Here is a 26032-nt window from a genome sequence, read left to right as displayed (position 1 = left end):
TTATAAGTGCACTAACAAAAACAGTAGGATAACTTCAAGGAGCTACCTCACCCTAAAGAAAAGCAAACTCCACTTTTTACCTCCCAACTTCCTCCCATCCCAAGTTCATAAAAAATAAGAGACTAGCCAAAAGTTGGAAGAACATGCTCCTATCTCTAGATTGTCACCAACAAATGCCTGGCACAACATTTTTTTTTCCCAAGACAGAGTCTCGCTCTGTTACCCAGGCTGGATTGCAGGAGTGTAATCATAGCCTACTGCAGATTTCAACTCCTGGTTCAAGTGATCATCTGCCTCAGTTTTCCAAGTAGCTGGGACTACAGGCATGTGCCACCATGCCTAGCTAATTTTTTTACTTTTAATTTTTTTGTAGAGGCAGGGTTTCACTTTGTTGTCCAGGCTGGTCTCAAACTCCTGGCCTCAAGCAACTCTCCTGTCATTCTCCCAAAGTGCTGTGATTGCCAGTGTGAGACATTGTGCACAGCCATAATAAATTTTTTAAGCTAAAGGTAATTGTAACATTTTAGAACACCCAAGGATAAAGAACATTAAAACATTTAAGAAAGAATAAAACAAGTTATTTAAAAATAAACAGACTATAGTCAACCTAGTCACCCTACTATGCAATAGAACATCAGGATTTATTTCTCCTATAAAACTGTAATTTTGTACCCGTCGACCAACTTATCTCTAAACCCCTGTACCCACTACTCTTCCCAGCCCTATAATAGTAACCACTATTATACTCTCTACTTCTATGAGATCAACTTTATTAGATTCCACATGAACGAGATCATGCAGTATTTGTCCTTTTGTGCTTGGTTTATTTCACTTAACACATGGCCCTCTAGGTTCATCCATGTTGTCACCAATGACAGAATTTCATTCTCTTTTTATTATAAATAGTAGTCCTTTTTACAGTTAAATAGTAATGGTATGAGTATATACACCACATTTTTTTTATCCATTCTTCCAATGACAGACACTTAAGTTGATTTCCATATCTTGACTATTGTGTACAGTGCTGAAGTAAACATAGAAATAGATATATATATATATCTTCAACATACGAATTTCATTTCTGTTGAATAGATACCCAGTAGTGGATTACTGAATAACATGGTAGTCCTATTTTTAATTTTTTGCAGGACTCCCATTCTGTTTTCCATATGGCTGTGCCAATTTACACTCCCACCAACAGTGTATAAGAGTTCACCTTTCTCCACATCTTTGCCAGCATTTATCTTTCATCTAATTGATCAGAGCCATTCTAAGTGGGGTGAGATAATAGCTGACTGTGGTTTTCGTTTGCATTTCCCTGATAATTAGTGATACTGAACATTTTTTTCATATATCTGTTGACCATCTATATGTCTTGAGAAACGCCTATTCAGATTGTTGCCCATTTTTAAATTAGATTATTTGGGGTTTTTTTTTTGTTGTTGTTGTTATTGAATTGTTGGAGTTCCTTGCATATTCTGGATATTAAACCATTGTCAGCTGCATAGCTTGTGAATAATTTCTCCCATGCCGTAAGTTGTCTCTTCACTCTGTCATTTCGTTTGCTGTGGAGAAGCTTTTTAATTTGATATAATTCTATTTGTCTACTTTTGCCATAGTCAACAATAATGTATATTTCAAAATAGCTGGAAGAGAGGATTTTTAATTTTCTCACCACAAAGAAAAAACAAGAGTTTCAGGTTATCGATATGCTAATTGCTCTGATTCGATCATTACACACTGTGCATATATATTGAAACATCATCATGTGTCCTATAAATATGTATCGTTATGTGTCCATTCAAAACAAAACTTATTTTAAAATGAACAAAACCAGACTGCATGTTTTTCATTAGCAACACTAGAAGCTAGAACATAGTGGAGTAATACCTTCAAAATTCGAAGGGAGAATGATTTCAACCTGGAATTCTATGCCCAGCCAATTTCCCCATTAAAATGAGGAACATTTTATAACTGCATAGAATCAGAAAATTTATCACACACTATTTCCTACAAAGGTGGCAGATTAGAAAACAGAGGCTCCAATTCAAAAGAATTATGAAAGAAATAACAGCAACTCTCAGCCTGCTGTCCAAACACTAATTCAGACAAGAGCAAGCAATAGGAAGGCTACAGGAAGGATATATCTGCAGAGAGAGGCAAAAAATGGAGACATTACTGCTGTCCTTTGGAATAGTGATTCTCAAACTAAATCAGACACAACATCCCACATCTGGATACCCTCCCTTGGTCCTCAAATTCACGCTGTCCTCTATTCTCTGCTCTGTGCCTTGGGAGGCTAAGAAACGGTAACGGTGGACACTTTTCCTTTTCAGATTCTCTTTTGGTTTCCCTTTTGGTGAAATGTCATCACATAATCCGAGGAAAGAAGAGAAAGAAAACAGGAGATTTATCCCTTGGCTCCCTCCCTCCCACAGAAGGTGGGACAGTGACCAGAGGCTTCACTAGAAACCTCAGCTTCCATAAGGAAGCCTCTCTCTCTTGGCTATAGTTCCCACCCAGTTCTGGCCACAGCTCCCGCCTGCCTACTGAGGCCTAGGAGGAGTAAGGGCTTCCCTCCATAGTCAATCCCTGAATGACTCACCACCCATCATTGGTTCCCTAAATCTTGCCAAACCCTCTGTAATTTGTGAACTGCTCTTTAGAGTGTGACAACTATTTTCTGCTGGACCCTAACTCAGTAATAATCAATATGCTCCCCTTTGAATTTTTTAAAAAGATAGTAACTCTTTTTTGCTATCCAGAAATGTAATGTATAGCTAAATTATCTGCATAGATATTTTCAGGTAAATAAATAAATACATTATCCTAACTGAAACAGAAATAAACAATGAAATAAGTGAAATAATGTGTATTTTAATATGTAAACATTTAGATATAACTGGTCAAGAAGATAAAGTAGATGTGTACACTCACTTATAAAGAAGTCTGGGTTTAGGGGAAGTTAAGAAATATTGAACTGAATGCTGTCAACACTATTTTTTTTGATATTTTCAAATAAGGGCTTAATAGTTTTTGTACATAGCCATAAAATCAAGAAGAATGTGACAACCTAAAATGAAGGCTGACACAAGCATTCTGTATTGGTAAAACAAATATCACAACCATTATTGCTGTGTGGTGACATTAATTTTCAAAACAGTGAGCAATTCTCAGAAAAGTTGCTAATAAAAAAATGTCAATCTTTCCTCAATCTACCTAGGTGTCTACATATTTTCAAAAACTTGCCATATATTAAAATCATATAAAATATACTTTGCATTGTATAAGTAAATAATTATTTCTAGGCTTAAATAATTATGAACACGCTTTTACCTACATAATGTCTAAGAGGTGACTGAGATGTGATGTAAGATGAAGAACAATTCTTCATCATGCATTTCAGAATTTCTAGAATCCCTGGACCCTACCCACTAAATACTGTAGCAATGCCCAGTTACTGAGAAAATTTAAAAACACCCCCACGAATGTTTTAAATGTCTGCCAGGGAGTATTAATAGTCCCCTTGAGAACCAAGTTTATAATCTGGAACAACTTAAGGAGGCAACAAAAGAAGATGGGTAGGAAAGAAAAAAAAGTTAAAACTACAAAATAGGTCAAACTAACATATACATCATGCAGACAAATGTGGTAGATCTTGACCATATAAACTCCATTAGGAGGTTTTCAACTTGTAGAATCAACAACTTAAAGTGTAGAGATCTTCATGAGGATTACAGAACATAAAATAATCAACCTTAGGAGGATTACAGAACGTAAAACATTCAACTTCCAGAAAAAATAAGTCTGGGATGGAGATACTCTTGGCAATTGTTTCAGACTCTCTTATGTCTGAGCCAGTACCTTTGAAATTCCGTTAGTATTTTCCTCAGAGTCATAATATGATTGCTACAACTCCAGACATTGGATGGAGGCAGCAAGGCTAAAAATGTGTTCTCTGTCATACACCAAAACTATACAAAAATAAAATTAGCCAGGTGTGGTGGCATGTGCCCATGGTCCCAGCTACTTGGGAGGCTGAGTCAGGAGGATTGCTTGAGCCCAGGAGATCAAGGCTTCAGTGAGCCATGAAATTGCCACTGCACTCAAGCCTGGGCAACAAAATAAGACTCTGTCTCAAAAAAAAAAAAAAAAATCTTATGTCCATGGCCACCTGTAGCTCTCAGGAAAGTTAGAAAAGCAAGTATCTTACATAGGGCTGGAAATATTACAACAAGAAAGAAGTAGAGAAAATGACTATCAAGTAGGCAATTAACACTGTCAGCAAGAACTGCATGGCCATAATGTCTTTGCCTGAAGGAATAAGACATAAAGGGATAAGTATATTACTTAAATTACAAGGAGATACATAAACTATTTAAATTACACTGTAACTGTAGTTAAGATATGGGCCCTAGACTCCTTCCGACTTGTAGCTCTGTTATTCTCAATAAGTAGCAAAATCAATTTGTCCAAATGGCTGCTCTAACTCCTACCACACTGACATTGATACTCCAGCCAGTAGGAAAGGGAAAGAGACCAGAGAGGAACCATTTCTTCCGTTTTAGGAAATGCCCCATAGGTATGTACTCATCACTTCTCTTTGTATGTTTGTCCCACAACCCTTGTATTAAAATTTGATCTCAATGTTGGAGGCAGGGGCCTAATGGGAGGTTTTTGGGCGATGAGGGTGGACACCTCATGAATAGATTAATGCCGTTCCTGTGGTAGGTGGTGAGTTCTCATTCTGTTAGTTTCCATGAGGGCTGGTTGTTAAAATGATTCTAGCATCTCCTCTCACATTCTCTCTCACCATGTAATATCTGCACACACTGGCAACACTTTACCTTCCACATAAGTTGAATTAGCCTGAGGCTCTCGCCGGTTGCCAGCACCATGCTTCTTGCACAGTCTGCAGAATCTCTTACCATTATAAATTACCCAGCCTCAGGTATTTCTTTACAGCAACACTAAACAGACTAAGATACCGTACTAGACTGAACTCAAGTCTTGGCTATAGCTAGCTGCAATGGAACAGATGCTGTGACAAATGTGAGACCCTGACTGTCCCCAGACAGTTACTGACAGATTTTTGAGGTAACAATTGTAAACCAATTCTTGCTACTATTCCAGCAAGGACTCACTTTTTACTCTCCTCAGAGAAGTATCAGCAGTCTCTGACTTGTCCCTGACTTCTGTAAAAACAAACATTGCCTCTGCAATTCCTCATTAAGACTGATGGTCTTATGGGACCTGGTCCTATTTCACATGGTAGAAATAACCAAGCTGGTCTTTCCTGGGGTTGTGTTATTGACCCACATTTTCTATAGACAATCATGCTCAGTCCCACTGTTAGTGAAAGGGGGAAAGGGAAAATGAGAAATGTAGACTTCAGCCACACAGCATTTACCCAACTAAAAATTCTGTTGCTCATAAGAAAGTGAGAACCTCTTGGAGGTCCACTAGTAGTAGGTAACCATATCCCAAGTAGAAGGAAGGGGAGCAACATTTTTGTGTGAGTGAGCTAAATCTTCCCCACTCAGCACCCTCTGCAGGAAGTACTGTAATGGCTAAAGTCTAAGAAGAATGAATGAAGAAAAGTGGTATAGGCATCTTATTTTGATGTTGGAAGTATTTTCTGGAATAATTAAAAACATTAATAGTTAGAAGAGTTTATTCTAGGTATGTGACTGGGAATGGGAAAAAGTGGATCAGGGACTGTTGCTTTCTATTTTAAGTTCTGCAAGACTTAGATATTTAACCACAAAAACATATTTATTATTTTAATGAAATAGCTTAAACATTTTTAGCCATGTTACAATCTCAAAATAGCAGTTTTACCCTACTGCATTTATAAACTTAAATAATATTGAGTAAATATTTTCTGGCTATATTCTATATCATCTCCAGGCTACCACCTATTCAAACTTTAACCATTGCTACAGTCTCTGAACTGGTCTTTCTGCTTCTACTCTTGCCCCTACAGTCTATTCTCAAGACCACAGAACTCTAAGAGGGTGCCTTAAATTCCGTATAAACCATGCCTCTGGTAGCCGGGTGCAGTGGCTCAGACCTGTAATCACAGCACTTTGGGAGGTCGAAGTGGGTGGATCGCCTGAGGTCAGGAGTTTCCAACCAGCCTGGCCAAAAAGGTAAAACCCCATCTCTACTAAAAATACAAAAACTAGCCAGGTGTGATGGCACACACCTGTAGTCCCAGCTACTCAGGAGGCTGAGGCAGAATAATTGCTTGAACCTCGGAGGTGGAGATTGCAATGAGTTGAGATTGTGCCACTGCACTACAGCCTGGGCAACAGAGCAAGACTGTCTCAAGAAAAACCAAACCAACCAACCAACCAAACAAACAAAAATAATCCTGGAGCTGTACCATTTAGCGGCACTGTCATCCTCAGATCAGACCAAGACATCTTTTTAGAATCTTAATCAGACTAATCCTGAAACTATTCAGAACCTTCCAACAGCTTCCCAGCACACCTAAATTCTGAACATCTTACCACAGCCTAAAAAATTCATATAAGCTAGCCTCTGCATACGTCTCCAGATGCAATTCTTCCCACTTTCTTCTTCTCACACCATGCTAGCCATCCTGCACCACTTTGCTGTTTTTTATAGGAAAAGCTTATTCTATTCCACCTCAGGGCTTTTTATTCTTGCTATGAGTGCCATCATGGATACTCTTTCCTCCCCCATCTCCAAGTGGCTCAGTCCTTCACTTAATTAATCCTGATCAACAGCTACCTGCTTCTACAAGAGGCTTGTCCTGACCACCCTATCTAAAATAGCCACTGACACCAAACCCCCTCCCACAGTCATTCTCCCTTAGGAGGAATATACATGTATTTATCCGTTCCTTACCCATCTCCTCTACTAGAATATAAGCTTCAATAAGGCTTTCTTGAGCAACATGATAAAATAGGGGGCTCCTGACTATCTCTCCTCTCACACACTGAGGAATCAATTATTTCCAAGAGAAAATCAGAATCCAGTTGAGATTCTTGTGTACTAGACAACTTTCTACCCATGTCAAAATGGGTAGAAAAAGCTGAGATATATGTGCACACTAACTCCGCCCTGAACACATAGAAAGGAAATAGCAACTTCCAGCTTACTCCTAAAGGGTAAGGGTCTTGTACCACATATATACTGCCCAACTTTTAGAGTCACTGATGAAGGGCTTTGCTCTTAAATCACCATGCCTGAGGAATGGCAGGGAAAGGGCATCGGATGATTTCCCTCAAGCACAAAGAACAAAGGGAGTTTCGACTGCATGATCATTCCCAGCAGTTGTAGCCCCCAGGATCAGCCCAACTTCTATAAACCTACATAGCAAATAAAGAATAAGTTTATTTGAGTCTAAATGGGAAGCATGACACTCCCTTTGCCCCAGGGACAACTCCAGACTCCTGTAAAATCTCTCTGTAAAAAAACGTGTGGGGCCTCTGAGCCTTCTTTCCTGGCTTGCTTCTGAGATATAGTCCCGCAATCTCTCATTGGAAGTAAGCTGGGGAATGGACCTCTTCATGCCTGAAGGGAAAAGTGAGCAGACTCTGCGCCTTTCTCCCTGGCTCATTTCAATGATAACTCCCAACTAGAAATCTCTTCCTGCTAGAATAGTGTGAGACTTCTGCTTGCCTTAATAGCAGAGTGGGCACTCCTTGATCTTTCTTCTCTGACTTGCTGTAGCAATAAATCTGTATCTGCAGACTCTCCCTGGAAGTAGTTTCTGCATACATCGAGTGCTCCAACTTTTACAGCCTTCATCTGATTGACTGACTCCTAAATCACCTAGCTCTCGAAGTTGATGGAGCTCTACACTGCTGGTCTCCCAGACCACAGAGAACAAAGGTGACTTTTTTTTTTTGAGATGGAGTTTCGTTCTTGTTACCCATGCTGGAGTGCAATGGTGCAATCTCGGCTCACCACAACCTCTGCCTCCCGGGTTCAAGCGATTCTCCTGCCTCAACCTCCCAAGTCACTGGGACTACAGGCACACGCCACCATGCCCAGCTAATTTTTGCATTTTCAGTAGAGACGGGGTTTCACCCTGTTGACCAGGATGGTCTCGATCTCTTGACCTCGTGATCCACCCACCTCGGCCTCCCAAAGTGCTGGGATTACAGGTATGAGCCACCGTACCCAGCCCCCAAAGGTGACTTTTAAACTTGCAAACCTTCAGCAACTATCTCCCCAGAATAAAAGTGAAGAGTCTGATCAAGAGTACAGGATTATTCCTCAGACTCTCTTCTTGGTATAGGGCAGAATGAGTGGAGGATAAACGGCTCTCCACTTTTCTGCAAGGAAAGAAGGAACAGAAATGTACAGTTAACATTCCAACCTCTCCAGCTACATCTCAAGGGACTGTCTTCTCTCACTTCTCTCAAGGCAATATCATGACTTGACACTCTCTCATTCCTTGGGAGCCATTAAGAACAAAGACATCAGGTTGGACAAACACAAAGAGCTTAGAACACAGAATCCCTAATTGGAAAGAAAGATCTTTTAGGCAAGACCACTCTAACAAGACAGGAAGGGGTGGTTCTCTTATCTAATTGCACAGAAACCAAGAGTCAAGGAAAATCAACAAACAGAAATATATTCCAAATAAAAAAGCAAGATACATCTCCAGAAGTTTATGCTAATGAAATGGAGATATATATCTTATCAGATAAGGAATTCAGAAGGACAGTCATAAAGATGCTCACCAAAGTAAGAATAAGAAATGATCATTTCAATGAAGAGATACAACATATTAAAAAGTACTAAACAGAAATCATTGAACTGAAGACTATAATAACTGAACTCAAAAATTCAGTAGAGAGGTTGAATAGCAGTCTAGATCAAGAGGAAGAGAAGATTAGCAAATTTAAAGACAAAATCACTGGAAATCATCCAATCTGAGGAGCTAAATGAAAAAAAGGAAAAGGAGTGAAGATAACCTAGGGAATTATGGAACATCATCTAGCGAATAAAGCATGTATTATCAGAGTACCAGAGGAAGAAAACAGAAAGGAACACAAAATATATTTACAGAAATAATGGTAGAAAACTTCCCAAGTCTGGGAAAGATGGCTCTAACAGAAACCCTGAAGACCAGAAGTAAATAGGATAATATATTCAAAGAGCTAAAGGAAAAAAAATGCCAATAGTATTATACCCAGTAAGCCTGTCCTTCAAAAATGTAGGGGAGATCAATCTTTCTCAGACAAACGAAAGCTAAAGGAAACTATCACCACTAGACCTGCTTTACAAAAAAAAAAATGCTAAAATGTATCATTCATGCTAAAGAAGAAGATCACTAAGGAGCAATATGAAAATATCAAACTCACTGGTAAAAGTAGGTAATAAAACACAGAACACTCTTATACTGTAATGGCAGTGTGAAAACCAAATATATCTCTAGCATAAAAATTAAAAGCCAAACTATTAAAAGCTAGAGCTATAATTTGCTAAGTGACACAAACAATAAAAGATACAAAATGTGTCTTGAATAATAAATTGTGAAGGGGAGAAGTGTAAAAGTATAGAGTTTGTGCAAGTGATCAAAGTTATTATCTGCTTTAAATAGCCAGTTATTAATATAAAATGTTTTATGGAAGCCTCATGGTAACCACAAGGTAATAACTCTTGGTAGATAACACAAAAAATAAAAAGAAAGCATTCAAAGCATACCATAGAGAAATCTTCAAACCACAAAGGAACATAGCAAAAGAAGAGAGGAAAAAAGAATACATATTAACCTGAAAATAATTAACAAAATTCAATAGTAAATCCCTACCTGTCAAATAAATGGGTTAAATTATCTGATCAAAAGACATCAAATAACTGCATGGATTAAAAAAAAAAGACACAACTACCCAACTATATGCTGCCTAAAAGAGACTAATTTCATCTCTAAGGACACATACAGATTGAAAGTAAAGGGAAGAAAACAAATATTCCACACAAATTAAAACTAAGAGTGCAGAGATAGCTATACATATCGGGCACAGTAGACTTTAAGTCAAAAACTGTAAAAAGAGACAAAGAAGGTCACTATATAATAATAAAGGGGTCAATTCATCAAAAAGTTATAATAATTGTAAACATATATGCATAGAAACTGTTTAGAAATATGACTATCAAAGGCTGGAGGAAGTGGGAGGGATGGGGAAAGGGGAGATATTGATCAAAGGGTACAAAGTTTCAGTTGAACTGGAGAAATAAATTTTAGTGATCTACTGCACTGCATGATGACTGACCACAGTTAATTATGTATTGTATATTTCAAAATTGGTACACAAATAGATTTTTAACATCCTCACCACAAAAAGAAGATAAGTTGGTGAAGTGATGGATATGTTAATTAGCTTGACTGAATCATCCTACAATGTATACATAGATGCAAGCATCACATTGTACCAAATATACACAATTATTATTTGTCAACTAAAAATAAAAAGGGCTATCTTGTCCATGTCTATATTCCAATGTCTATATTCCAGTGCCTGAAATAGTTTCTACTATATGAAATATGTTCAAATATTGCTTCAATATTTGTTGATTAAATGCAATATGCTTTATTGCAGAAAACATTTTTCCACTGAATGTAAATTATTACAAAATGTTAAGAGGAAACTTTTTGAAGATATAGTCCATGTCAGACACTACTAAGAGCTTTTCAGAAATTATTTTATGTATCTTCCCACCACCTCACTGAAGCAAGTATTAATCATTTTACAGATGAAGATACAGCAATTTAGAAAGGACAAAGAAGAGTATACCTTTACAACAGATAGGGTCCCCATAAGATAGAAAATTGAAAATGGAAAAGTCAAAGACAGGGGACAATGGAGGAGGGGAAAGATTGCCACAGTGCTAAAAAAAAAAAAAAAAAAAAAAATTACACCCTGGTTTCATCCCACTTTTTGATTTATGTATTCCAGCATTTATACATGTTCTTTGAGTTTTCTCTTTTCATTCCCAAATGAAATGAAAAACCACCAATCTTAATAAGTACTCAATGTCAAAGACTTTCTATGTTCAGAATACTTCATGATCTTGGCCTGAGTGGTACCACATTCAAAATATATGCTTATCACTAACAACTTTTAATTCATTATTATAAAACAAAGTCATAACAAATACATAAATGCACATTTATATTTATACAGTATTCCTCCTTCCCCCCCAAGAAAAAGAGATATAAAAAGAGTAACACTGTTGAAGCTTAACTGTTGAGCAGCAAAGCCACCAAGTAATAACTCAAGCTGTTCTTCAGCTAAAGAAAGAAAGGCTGGATTCAGCATACAAAATACAGTTTAGGAATGTCAATGTCTGAAAATGTGGCTTGTGTGAAATGGAACCTAAAATGAGTTCCTTGGGTCACCAATGTTAGGGTAATCTCCATATTGCTAAATCCAATTAACATTTTCAATCCTTATCTTACTTGATCACTTAGTAGCACCTGACATTGTTTTCTACTCCTCCTATTAAATAGCTCTTTGATTAGTTTCTGTGACATGGACCATCCTAGTTTTCTTCTAATACATCTGGCTATTTCTTCTCCATTTCCTTTTCCAGCACAGCCTTCTCTCCTGTCTTAAATCCAGTAGTTCTTTAAGACCAGTCCTTAAAAACTTCTCCTTGATAGACTCTCTTTCCTTGGACTCCCTCATCCAAACTCATGGCTTCAATCATCATCCATATGTCAACACTCAAATTTAACTCTTGTGCCCAAATCTCTCCCCTGAGCTCCAAACAACTGACTTGTAAAAATCTCTCTTTATTTGAAGGATCACAAACTTAGCATCTCACCTATTAGATTTCAGCTTCTTATACCAGGATCTGTGGTGGATTAAACTGTATATCCCCACCTTGCTTATCTCTTAAACAGTTGTAAGGTGATTTAAAGGAAAGAAAAGGAATAAAGTCCAAAGCCTAGGACTCTAAGATTTGGTCATCAAACTTTACAGGAATTCTTATGGTATTGCACACTTTAACCACGTAATTTTAAATTTTCATAATTACTTGAACATTTTGGCCTCCCTCTCTGCCATTTCAGGTGTTCCAGTCAAAAACAATGAGATTCATTATAGAAACCTTTGTTTCTCAAAGAAGGCTTTATACAGAAGCTTATGATGTAAAACATGTCAAAACAGAGTGGACCTAGTTAAAGCAAGGACAAGGGAACAAGAACGGGCTTTACCTCAATCTCCCTACTTACTACTGCTCGAGAATATATGCAATCCTTCTGGTTAAGAAAAGAAGAGCTTCACAAAGTGTAGGCTAAAGTTGTCTTTTTACATTTCAGAATTTTTTATGATGATATTCAGCATTTTGTAAGCCTTTTTAACTAAGCAGTATTTTTAGTTTAAGCTTTTCTAGAGAACCAAATTAAGGCTCTCATCTCTTTAAATAAAATTTGGAATGTATTTTCCTAAATATGTTAAACTAGTAAGAATACAGCTTTCATGGTAGCAGAATTTATTTTTCCTATGTTCTACTAAAAAATTCCATGCAGATCCAGAAAAAAAAATTTTTGTAATAGGGTAACAACATTGTAGACTAAAGATAAAACTGTAATCCAGTTCCCAGAGGAAAGTCCACTGACTTCACAACCCAAGCACAAAATTGGAGACAGCCTCTTAAAACACATGTGTCCTGCCATTTGAATCAGAATAGTAAGCACAAGCATAAGGCAGAGGAAGAGTTATATTGTTTCACCCTACATGTCCCTAGCTCCAGGAAAGGAGAGCAGAAGTGTTCTCAAACACAGGCAACCAAATGCCTCCCTAAGGAGAACGATCTTTGGAGAAAGCAAAACCCACCTACTGTAGTTGGCATTTCTTTTTCCCAGATATGTGTTTTTAAAAATGGAGTCCAACATGCACACATATGTTCATAGCAGCACTGTTAACAAAAGCAAAGACCTGGAACCAACCCAAAAGCCAACTGACGATAGACTGGACAAGGAAAATGTGGCATATATACACCATGGAATACTATGCAGCCATAAGAAACGATGAGTTCATGTCCTTTGTAGGGACATGGATAATCTGGAAACCATCATTCTCAGCAAACTGACCCAAGAACAGAAAATCAAACACCGCATGTTCTCACTCATAGGTGGGTATTGAACAATAAGAACACATGGACACAGGGAGGGGAGCATCACACACTGGGGTCTGTTGCAGGGGGCCAAGGGAGGGACACTGGGGGGCGAGTGGGGAGGTCAGGGAGGGATAACATGGGGAGAAATGCCAGATGTGGGTGACGGGGGGATGAAGGCAGCAAACCACATTGCCATGTGTGTACCTATGCAACAATCCTGCATGATCTGCACATGTATCCCAGAACCTAAAGTACAATAAGAAATATATATATATAAAAGTTATAAGTAAAAAAAAAAAAAAAAAATGGAGTCCATGTTGCAAAAGGCACAAATTTTAAAAAAAGAGAAACACTGAACAGAAAATAAGATTAAACACCTCATTGATGACTAATAAAATGTTTAAACCTTCTTATTAAAGCATACACTAGGCAAAAATTGTTGCATAATTTTCCTCAATATAAAGCAATCCAGAAATGTATGTATACATTTGAAGACATATGTGTACATACGTGTTTATATTATATGCATAACTAGGTGAATCTAAGAGTGTGGGTGTATACAAATTATGAATACTTTTCAATATCTCTGACAAACTCCACCAAAAGAAAATAATGTTAAATCTAAATAAATTAGAATCCTTGTCCCACACACACATTAAATGGATCAAAGGAACTTACTTTTCACTGACTGTAAGTATATACTCATGAATCTTTACACAACTAAGAGACTGGAATCAAAACATATGAATTAAATATCGCTAGAAATGCAAAATAAATTAAAACAATTATAGCAAGATGATTTCGTCAAAGAAGACAAATATAAGTAATAGAAATGCTTACTATAATAATGTTAATTATTAGATGTATAGCAAACTTTTAATCTTCAAGTCAGTATACTAATTTGTGATGAAAAACTTAAATTACATACAACAATGCTATGTGCCATAAGCAACATTCTCTGTCAACATAAAATTGAAAATTTATTACTAAAGAGAAAACAAATTTTTCAACTGAAATTTCTAAATCACTCTTCTGATTAAATATGTAAATACTGATTCAGGGAAAACAGTGAAATCTAAAATGAGAATATTTAAATTAAAATGTTTGATAACATAAGGACTAATGCCAAACTGTACTCAGAGATAAATTCATAGCTTTCATATATTCTCATTATCTTATTACAACACAAAAAATAAGTAATCTTAAAAGAGAAGCTAGATGAAAGAACCACTCTCTCATGTCTCTCTCCCATTCCCTTGGTCCTCTTTAAAAGCAACAACAAAAGACAACCCTAAGGAAAACATAAAGAAAGGATAGGAACTATTGATTTCTAAAATAGCAGAACTTATCAAGTTAACAGATATAACTTTAAAAAAAAAGGAATCTGGCCAGATGCAGTGGCTCATGCCTGCAATCCCAGCACTTTAGGAGTTTGAGGTGGGCGGATCATTTGAGGTCAGGAGTTTGAGATCAGCCTGGCCAATATGGCAAAACACCGACTCTACTAAAACATACAAACTTAGCCAGGCATGGTGGCGCACACCTGTAATCCCAGCTACTTGGGAGGCTGAGGCAGGAGAATTGCTTGAACTGGGATACAGAGGTTGCAGTGAACCAGGACTGTGCTACTGCACTGTAGCCTGGGCAACAGAGCCAGACTCTGTGTCGAAAATAGTAATAATAATAATAATCATCCAGCATTTATTTTTTTGAGACAGGGTCTCACTTTGTCACCCAGACTGAAGTGCAGTGGTGCGATCACAGTTCACTGTAGCTTTGACCTCTTGGGCTCATGTGATCCTTCTACCATACCCTCCTGAGTAGCTGGGACCACAGCCATGAGTCACCATGCCTGCCTAACTTTTCTATTTCTTGTATAGACTGGGTCTCACTGTATAGCCAAGGCTGGTCTACAACTCCTGGGCTTAAGTGATCCTTTCACCTCAGCCTCCCAAAATGCTGGGATTGCATGCATATAATATATATGTATAATCTAAAATAAGACTTAAAGCAACATAAAAGATATTGGAAAAATAAGTAAAAAATATGTTTATATATGTTAATATATCTGATAATAGCCAATTTTCTGAAATCATGCAATCATATTTTAATTTTGAAGATGAAGAAAAAATAATAGGCTAAAGAAAACAGGGTCTGGAGGTAGGTAATTTCATAAGTGAATTCTTCCAAAACTCCATGTATCAGATGCTTTACATATTAAAAACAAAACTATTCTAGAGCACATATAAAGGTAAAATGTTTCTCTGTTAACACCATTATTGATAGACCTTTTTCTTATGAATATATATGTAAGAATTAAAAGTACAGGAAACTCAAACTCAAAGGTGTATAAAAAAAACAGTCATAATGGCCGGGCGCGGTGGCTCAAGCCTGTAATCCCAGCACTTTGGGAGGCCGAGGCGGGTGGATCACGAGGTCAAGAGATCGAGACCATCCTGGTCAACATGGTGAAACCCCGTCTCTACTAATATAAAAAATTAGCTGCGCACGGTGGCGCGTGCCTGTAATCCCAGCTACTCAGGAGGCTGAGGCAGGAGAATTGCCTGAACCCAGGAGGCGGAGGTTGCGGTGAGCCGAGATTGCGCCATTGCACTCCAGCCTGGGTATCAAGAGCGAAACTCCGTCTCAAAAAAAAAAAAAAAAAAAAACAGTCATAATGAGGTAGAAATTACCCTAGAAATGCAAATATGCTTTACTAATAGGAGATGTAGTAATCTGATCTGTCACATCAGTAAAACAAAACTAGGCATTCACTGCTATTAATACAAAAAAGGAATTTAATAACATTTAGCATCAATTCTTGATATATTTTACCTTAAAGAATAACTCTCCAAGAATCCTAACCAACAGTATATTCACTGGTAAAGCACCAAAAACATTCCCCAATGAATACTGGATCAAAACAAGGGTTTTGGCAAGAAGTACAAATACTGTTCTGTTCTAAAGAGTATGGTGACATATGAAACAAAAGAGTATAGCTACTGGACAGCACCAGACGAAAGCCATCACTATCAACAGATGATTCAACTGCCTACCTAGAAAATTTAAAAGGATCAATACTGAAGACAACCATTAAGCACCATCAATGACTAGTTATAACATAAAAAGCTTCCCATTTATCCCTAATGAGATAATTTTAAAAGATGTCACAATAAGAAAAAATATAAAAATTACCTTAATTATAAATGCAAGAGATCTATATAATGAAAACAACAAAAAGTTATGAAAACAAGAGGCTTGACTAATTGAAGATATCATATGTTCCTACATGCTAAATACAGTAATAGTATCATTGTTTCCCAAACAGGTTTAATTAACAACTAGAAACAATAGCATCTAATCAGGAGCATGTACTTTACAGGCATCATCTCATTTCATCACAACAGGAATCCTATAAGGTCACTATCCACATTTTACTAAAGGAGTAATCAGGTCCCAGAAATATGAAGTGCCTTGTTCACACAGTGAATGAGTGGGAAGATGAAGCCCAGGCTCTAGGAAGACAGTTCTTTCCTAACAAAGATGCTATACTAGTGGACCAGTTTTAAAAAGTGGGAAGAGAAGGAAGAATGATACCAGTAAAAAATTTCTGACATAGAAGAGAGGGAACTAACCACACCAGAAATTAAAATACAGAGTTTTCATAAGTTAAAATTACATGGTAATTTGAAAAAAGAATTACATGAATAAACTTACAGACATGCAATCTATAAATATTGAACATTAGCCCACAAGAGGATTTCTGCTTGCTTTATTTTCTTACTATATCCTCAGAACATATTGGAAACTGTTAAATTCACATAATAAGGGCTTAATAAATAGTTTACCAAGGAAATAATTCATGTTTAATTGAGCCATAAATCTTAGTAATGAAAGTAAAGGTTCATCAAAAGTCAGGCTGCAGGCTGGGCATGGTGGCTCACGCTTCTAATCCCAGTGCTTTGGGAGGCCAAGGTGGGCAGATCACTTGAGGCCAGGAGTTCGAGACCAGCCTGGCCAACATGGCAAAACCCCATCTCTACTAAAAATACAATACATTAGCTGGGCATGGTGGCTCACACCTGTAATCCCAGCTACTTGGGAGGCCGAGGCACGATAATCACCTGAACATGGGAGGCAGAGGTTGCAGTGAGCCAAGATGACACCACTGCACTCTTGCCTAGGCAGAAGAATCCCTTGAACCCAGGAGGCGGAGGTTGCAGTGAGCCGAGATTGCACCACTGCACTCTAGCCTGGGCGACACAGTGAGACTCAAAAGAAAGAAAGAGGAAAAAAAGAAAAGAAAAATGGGAAAAGCATACTAGCAGAAAGGAGCAAATTAAATCTCTCTGCTATTAGATTGACAAAGACAGCCTTTAAAATTTCAGGCTCTTTGCCCCAGTAACATTTTCATTATAAAAATCCATCACTAATTTGAAGGTTGTAAGATGAAAATACTGAAATCACGACATCTACAAAGTGTTATAATAAAAATTCAAAAAGCAGAGCATCAATAACGCTGTACAAAGTAAAAGCCTCCCAAACGCAAACCAACTACGTACCTTTTTAATAAAATTTGAGGAAAATAGAAGCTTTTCCTTACTGTCCACCTAATGTAATAATTTTGGACACATCAGAAATTAAATTGTTTAAGTCATTTTAATTACTTTATTTAATAAGACAATTATGTTAGAACTAAAGTTTACTTTTGGAAAACCTGTATGCATTACTACTACATACACTGAGGAAACAGTTTGCCTACTAACGGTCTTGTAGGACCTTTGTTAACTATACTGTTCAATTAGGAATTAGTGTCAGCCTCAACTTGGAGATTTCACAGTATTCTTCTTCCTAGATCATTCTGGAATGGAAAGCCACACACATGCTTACCCTCAGCATTCAATATATATTTTCTGTTACAGATGTGGTGAGTTATCTATGGTTTTATAATGAATAAATGACACTACTGTGAATATAAAAGCCTCCAGCATATCACCTATATGTTTTAGAAGTTTCAATAAATATCCACTAGCCTCTCCACTGTATTGACTGCACAAACTCTATAATATTGTGTGTTTTGTTCCTTAGAGTACCCCTATTACCTTTTCCTGTACATGGAATGCCAGCTTAGTTACTCACTAATCTGACTTGTTATTGCAAATACTTTCATTTTGCCTAGGTGAAAATAAGCCATTTTGCTGTACCTTCTCTTTAGAACAGTGGTTCTCAGCCTTGGCTATACACTGAGATCACCTGGGACCCTTTAACACTATACCCCTTGAGACTGACTGAATTACCTTGGGGTACAATCTGGATAATGGACTTGCTTTTCAAGTTCCCCAGGTGATTCTCATGTGCAGTTAAGGTAAGAATCACACTTTTTTCCCCTTAAGAATATCGAATCAAAAATTTTAGGTAACTGAAACAGAGGGATCATAAAAGGAAATATGACAGATTTTGAACAACAATTCTATAATTTGATGTTTGAATGATGCTCTTCAAACTCTAGAAAATATGTAATTTGTCCCATTGATATGTCCAGTATTTACAATCATTAAGTCTTTCCTAGCCTAAAAACTGAAATAGCAATGTCACATGACTATGCAATCCACCTCTTCCTTCCCAAAGGTCTCGATTAATTTGAAATGAATATAAAGTAGCACAATCAGTCAAAAGTGGCCTACCTTACTAGCAAATGATAAATAATTTTCCATTCAGAATTCCCAGACTTTATAATCTGGCAGTCAGCTTTCTTATTTTGTTTTGAAAGTCTTTAATGACCTTACAAACTGTACTGTTTATTTTGTGAGAGTGTGAATGAAGAGAGCTGTTTCCATTAAAAGCAAAACAAAACTGAAAAGGGAAAAAACACCATTAAAATATTTTATTTCACTTTATAAGCAGTCAGTATACATCAAAATTGCTGATTTCATTTTTCAAGGAAAGAAGCCAATGCCAACATCACTTAATCTGTCTGAGTTCTCATTAGCACAACTCATTCCACCAAATTAAGTGCTGTGGTCTCAGGATACCCTGTGGAAGGTTAAAAGAATCAGCCGAAGCAACAAGCAATTTTCCCTGAGATACTGTTTTAAGTCTAGTGTGAGGTTTTACTTTAATATGTGATTTCCAACTCACTCCCCACAGGGCAAGGTATTCCCTATAATTAAAAGCAGCAAATAATACAACCCATCCCTTCTGTGTTTGCACCATAATATATCAAAGCCCAAGGAGCACAAAGGATAAATCATCCCATCTCCCTAAGAGTATGACATTTTGGACTATCATCAGATCTGCTGGAAACCTGCAGGCCAGAAAGAAAGGCATACGATGGGGCTTGAACACTGCTAACTTGTCTCTGGGGCTTGCTAGAAACATTGGGAACATGTCACTTTGAAGTCGTTAGTTCTACACCAACAGGTATTACCATTTTTATGGCTTTCTTTAGGAGAATAAGGTGAATCTGACAGGTCTTAAAACATGTTTAGGAACACTAGTTCCCACTTTCCCACAGAAAAGTACAAGACTCTTTCACATTGCCTTTATATTATCTTTACTCCATCCTATACCTCATTAATTATTTAAGGCATGGACTGAATCTGACACTTACATATATACAATAGACATCACCTAAGTAGTCAGAAGATGAAAACAAAATAAAACCCAGAAACTATCACTATGTCCAAAGGGAGATAAAACTGGCCACTTTATAGTAGTTATTCAAATGAGCGAGTTGGAGGTGTATTATTTCACCCAATACTATTTCCCCACAATGTTCTTCTCCAGATCAACTTTACCTGTTTACTTCCCCACCATCTGCAATCTCACAGTATTATTTATATACATTTCTCCAACTTAGAATTATTACAGAAAATTATGCCAAGTGGTAGGAGTGATTACATAAAATGGTTTAATAAGGCACAATTTAGTGTGGTTACAGTGGAGACACACACTGAAACGTAAAAATCATAGGTATATGAATCACATGGAAGGTTAGTAGGTTCCATTTTAATCCTCTCTTCATTATTTCTAGTTAAAAAATAAACAAAAACTAAAATTATGAAAAGAGCAGTCAGTGACTAGAAACTGATAGATTCTGACTAACCAAAGCTATCAGCACTTTAAGTCATATACATCTTAAATACAGTTACAAAGTTAGACTTGAAGTCTATGAACTCACATTTATGAGTAAAGGTACTTAATCTCATCTATGTTGGTCATTATGCTTATTAGGGTCTCTCTAACTTTCAAACCAAGGAATCCTTTTGTTACTTTTTCCTCTGAGGTCTCAATATTTTTCAAAAGTCTAACAAACAAATTGCCTTTATTAATTAGTACCTGACTTGTATTATTGTTTTTTTAGTTTCAACACTGATCCTACCTTTAACCAAAGAGCTAGAATCATCCCAAGTTAATCATCATTATTGTTAGCATTGCGGTGGTGCAAAGGTAATTAAGGTAAATCAGCATTACAGACTCAAGCACTATCACTACTGACATCATTTTTAAATCAGTTTGTTAGTTCATACTCATATCACGTGTGAACCCCTGGATATGTTCACTTAGGAGGTGTAGCACCTGGAAAGGCACTCTGTCACAATGTCTACTCCATATGCACCCCAGAATTTTCTGTAAAACCATCAGTGGTCAATCAGAGGGCTTGAATGTCATAAACTGACCACTGTTATTCCTCTAAATGGAAATATTCTAGACAAAAGTAAAGAAATTTGTGTTTTAGTTAACTGTGTTTAATGCTACTAAGCTTTCTCAAATAGCTCAGACACAACCTGTTACTAATTTTGTGGACCATTTCAGCCAAGTGGAAAAAATAAATAAATAACAGTGCTGCTCAGTTCTGATTAATAGAAACTCACCAGCTGTAATAGTGAAAGGGCTTTGAAGAGAAACCTGAGTCCTGGCCTCCTGGGTAAAGCTCTTATCATTGTGATTAATTTTCTTCATAAAATGAGAACACTTTCAGATCTCAATTTCTGAGTCTCTAAATTCTCAAAGTTGAGAGAAGTAAGTAAGCAGCAATATTCATTTCGATGACAACAATTTAAGCTATTAAATCTTTTTACTGGATGCCAGACTACTTGAAGATACAGAATAAAATATACAATAGATTAGTGATTTTGCAATTATCTTGGTACTTCTTTTAGATAATCTAACTGTATAATGCAAGACTTCAAGGAAGTTTTGGCATTACTTATTAGCTTGTGCATCAAATTCACATGAACATAGTTAAATTCACATTCCATCTTGCCCTAGGAGGAAACCAGACTGCCAAGAGTTGCTTCAGCTCCCTTTAGTAAGCAGCACATTTTTTTAAAACGTGGGGAGGGTTGAATAAATGCTTAGGTTATGTGGCATCCATCTTAATAAAAAAATGAACATAATTCACAAAAGTTAACCTGTGCTCAATGCTCTCAGCATTTAGAGTACAGAAATTCCTAAGCATTCTAATTATTTTTTTCATAGAATATATGTAGTGTTTTGCTTTTTTTGTAGTTTGAAATTATCTTTGGTAATGCCTGGATAAGGTTATTTTGGTAATGCCTGGTAGTCTCCTCAGTGGTATTGTGAATGCACCTGCTTGCCAATTCAAATAATTTTGAACAAACATAATATTTAAACAGAAGGAGTCAGAGAAAACTGCACTATTTGAACAGCCAAGGGAGGGTCTGCTTCATTAACAAAATGCAACAAGTATTCACAGTATAAATCAACTTGTAGTAAATTTGCAAAAGCATCTTCAAGGATAAAATTACCAGGAGAAAATAGTGTAATTTTACCAAACATTATTTTTACACTTGAATACATTAAAAATAGGCTTAAATGCAATACAAATGGTAAAACTAGAGACTGGATGATATGAACTCATACCACAACGTATACAAAATTTTAGTTTAGAAGAGTTGAGAAGAGGCCATGGGTGACTGCCTCAGAACAGACTCAATTGGAGCAACTGATTAGGAAGTATAGGATTCACCCAGGAGTGGAGTAGCAGGTTCACAAAAACACCACAGGGCATTCAAAACTTACCTGAGTAATGGTGGCTTTCTCTGTGGCAATTTGTTTGGGATTGGGAAATGCTATTACGACCTATTTCTCTTCTCCAAAATGAGGAGTCTCCCTAGGATCTCAAGATCTCTTCCATCTGTAACATTCTGTGACTCAATACCTAACGTTAGGTTACCTGAAGGAACTGTGTTACTAGTCTCCAGCTGTAGGGAAATATCCCGCAAGCATTCTTAGAATAAATGATTTCAAAATAGGTGCTCAGTTTGTGTGTGTTTCAAAAAGTTGGGTTAGAACACTTAAATTTTTTTCTAAGAGGGCAGATCTTAAGCATACAACAGTGTTAACTATAGGTGGTTTCATAGGCGTGCACTTACCTCCATGATACTTACACACCTATGAAACCACTAACAGGATTGACTGGTATGTATAGCTTTTTACATGTCAATCAGACCTCAAAAAACAAAGGTTAGCTAAATAAGAGTAGGAGAGTGTAGGCAGACTGAATTTACCCTGAACTACAGTTATAAAGTCAATTCGAAACCTCTGCAAATTTCTAAAAATGCCTCACACACTTAATATTTCAGAAAACTAACAAATGTCTGTGCAGCTAGGTACGCCTTAAGCAAACTACAATCTTTCTGGATCTCCAGGTCTTGTCACAAACTGAGGGAACTGTTACCCATTTCTACAGATTCAGCATTCTACTAAAAAGATTTCCTAGACAGTTGCTATTGTAAACATTTAACCACTTAGGACAACTGGGTTCTTGTTTTGAAACTAAAGTTGGCCGACCTTTCACCTGAAACAAACTTCTTACCTTTTGAGGGAGAAAAGGCATTTTACCCTCCCCCCTCCAAAAGCATGTGGAAAGCATTTGTTATTAAGTGGTTATGCACCAATCCTTTATCTTTCATCAGTAATAGTGTGTTTCATTCATTAGGCCTGCCCAAATACCCACAGCCACCCTACAAAGCTGCATGCCTTCTTCAGTGTTTGGATTTGACGTCCTGGCTGTATGGCAATACAGGAAACGTATGAATTTAACTTTGCTTTTTACTCACTGAGGAAAATTTCTACCCCTCTTAAGTGAAGCTTTCTCTCTAGCTAACAGAAGAAAAGTACTAGGGCTCTACCTGTTTCGCCTAGCTACAGCACTCAATCAGACCCTCGGCAAACCCAGCTCTAGCAATATCACGCCGGGCTAGGTGGGCAGGAATGCACCAGTGCTGCTGGAAATTAAAGTTGATGGGAGCTGCATTCTAATCCGGCCAGAGCTGCGCCTGCCGGGTGCAACCGCAGCGCAGCGGGCGCTGTGGGTCTCTGTCTCGCGGATGGTGAGCTGACAGCTCCTGCCAGCCCAGGCGGGGAGGAGGAGAAGAGGTGTCCGCTGCAGCCCCATACCCAGCGGGTGAAAGCACCGTCTTGTCCCCAAAGATTCCTCTGCCCTCAAAGACTAACAAAAATACGGCGTCCTGCGTTTCGCAGAAGGACGGGAGGCGCCCCAGAGCTCTCCCGAGAAAAAATCCCGGGAAGAAGTGGTGGCTGGAGGCGCCGGGTCCCGCAACTCACCTTCTGCTGCCTCCGGGCCATGTCGGTGGGCTGCTTGGCGTTGAAGGGGTACGCGATGCACCTCACGACGAAGACGTAGAGCTGCAGGCGGATCCTCCGCTCCTGCTCATCGTCCAGCTGCCGCTCGGGCTCGTCTCGCCCCTCGCTGAGCACCGAGGGGCTCGGGCTCACGGATCTGGCCGCGCCGCCGCCGCCGCCGCCGCCGCCGCCCGCGCGCCCCGGCGCGTCCCGCCGCCCTTCCCGAGCCGGGGCCGGCGGAGCTCGCTGCGAGCCGCCGGCTGCCACCAGCACATCGCGGCTCTCCTCTTCCAGCCCTTCGTCCGACTCCTCTTCGCTGGAAGACGGGTCCAGCATGGTGCTCGGGGGTCCCCGGCTCTCTGCCCGCGGTCGCCAGGCGCCTCACCCACCGCAGCTGCGCCCGCGGGTCCGAGGGAGCCGCTGGGTTGGCTGCAGCGGCCGCAGAACGAAAGGAAAACTGGCCAGGGCTTTCCGGACACGTCGAGTTAAATTCAGGAGCGTTTCCTACCGCCAGGGCTAAGGGGGCGGGCAGGAGCCAGGAGGAGGACTGGGAGGGGGAGACGGGGAGCCGCAGGGATTGAATAGGCGGAGTTAGCGTTGGGGGTGCGCCTGAGCGCCTCAGGAATTGGTCAGCCAGCCCCGGGCGAGCCGACCCAGCGGCTCCTCAGAGCACGCCGGCAGAGGCAGCGCGGCCCGAGCTCCCGGACGCAGGTGAGGAACCTGTGGCGCCTACAACAAGCAACACGTGGAATGGAATGTTGAGGAGCCGCGCGGGGCCGCGGAGTGCGCGTGCGCGCGCCGCCGCCGCTGGCCGGGCCCCGAGTGCCCCGGCGCCTGGTGCCCTGGCGCACAGTTTGCAAAGGCGGGGAGCGGGCACCGGGGCTGCTCCAAATACCTCACCCCACCACCTAGGATCTTTTCTCCCGCAGGTGCAGGTGGAATGGGGAGCGGGGAGGGACTGTTCACTAAACAGAGGTGAGGTGGAGCGGCCGAGACGTCTCTCCAACCCTAACCTGCTGCCCAGGGTTGAACCCCAGCGCGGAAAAGAGGGACTGGAGCCCTTCACCACGAAATAGCTTTGCGACAGGACTTTGAAAAGTCTCACTCGCTCTGCTCTGCTGCCGTTTGATGCTCATGCTGAAGCCTAAATTATAAAAGTCGGAGTAATGAAAAGGGAAAAAAGAAAAAACGAGGCGTACTTTTTAAACTGTTCTATTCCTGCAGACTCACAGCAAGAGAGATTTTATATGTGCAGACGACTCTGATTCAGCTCAGACATATCTCGATGATTTTCTGGGTTGCGATGCAGTTGACTCAAAACAAGTTGTGTAGTGTAGACATTTATTCAGCAGATATTTGAGCGCCCTCCCGGTGTCCAGCACTGTTAGCCTTTTCCGGAGCCCGCGGTGGACTAAGGCACAGGACACTCAGACGTTGATGGTTCTGGCCTCAAGTGGGCGTCTCGCAGCTGCACAGAAGCCTGCCTTATCTGCGCAGTTTTCTCAGTCCTAGTGCTGGAACCACCTAGGAGTTTCTTGTAGTAATTCTGTATCTTGTGTACTTAGTCCTGACAGAGTGAAATAGGGAAAACAATGCATTCAACACCAGGTGGAGTATGCAGCGACCAGGTGGACAGGGAGGTGATGAAGTTCAGTGAAAGTAACACAGGGCAAATAAACGACCAGCTCTGAGCTCCTCTACCCCAATGGTCAAACAGCAGTTTTAGCTTTTTCAGGCCACTTTCATATAGTTAGGTACACAAGAGAGACTTTCCTCCTGCATTTACTGACATTCTCTCTAGATAGGGTAGAAGACAAGGAGGCGTTTACTCCAGAGGAGTCTTGCCTGTCTGTCTTTGCCTAATCTTTAAGAGGTCCCCTAGTAATAAAAGGTCTTCAGCAAGAGCATGGCTGTGGGATTATCACTAATTGCCAAGAAATAGGAAATCTCAAACACCGAGTATTTAAAAGCAAGGTTTTATTTTTGGCAAGGTAAACAAATAGCAATCTTACTCATTTGTCTTAATATCTGATGCTTATCTAGCACTTTGCAGTTTGCAAAGATCTGTGAAATTGTTTATCTCATATCCTTATCAAAGTAGTAACCTTCTGAGGCAGGTGATATCATTAATGATTGCCCTTTGAACCAGATATTGCACTAAGCTCTTTAGATACATTATCTCACTATTTTAGGTTCCATTGTTCAAATAAGGAACCTGAGAGTTAGAGAATCCTTTCCTTAGGGCACAGAACCAGCACCTAATGGAATAAGGACTCAAAACAGTTTTCTAGTTTCAAACAGTGTCATTTTC

The 26032-nt window shown here is 39.0% G+C and overlaps 1 protein-coding gene across 8 annotated transcripts in view; it reads right to left on the bottom strand.

The window, feature by feature from the left end:
• The window catches only part of CADPS2 (calcium dependent secretion activator 2), a 579466-nt gene extending 555286 nt beyond the window's left edge, over positions 1 to 24180 (bottom strand). For 5 of the 8 annotated variants that reach the window (XM_064373909.1, XM_064373910.1, XM_064373916.1 and 2 more), the window contains exon 1: positions 23704 to 24057. In XM_064373909.1, coding sequence (XP_064229979.1) covers positions 23704 to 24057 — 354 coding nt within the window. Of the gene's footprint in view, positions 1 to 23703 lie in introns of all 8 variants that reach the window. The other 3 variants (XM_064373922.1, XM_064373927.1, XM_064373929.1) reach the window with 1 other exon arrangement.
• Between the last annotated feature and the right edge of the window lie 1852 nt (positions 24181 to 26032).

This window comes from Aotus nancymaae, unplaced genomic scaffold, assembly GCF_030222135.1.
Source record: "Aotus nancymaae isolate 86718 unplaced genomic scaffold, 86718_ANA_hifiasm-v0.15.2.pri h1tg000002l, whole genome shotgun sequence".
NCBI lineage: Eukaryota > Metazoa > Chordata > Mammalia > Primates > Aotidae > Aotus > Aotus nancymaae.
This window is presented reverse-complemented; position numbering and strand designations above follow the sequence as displayed.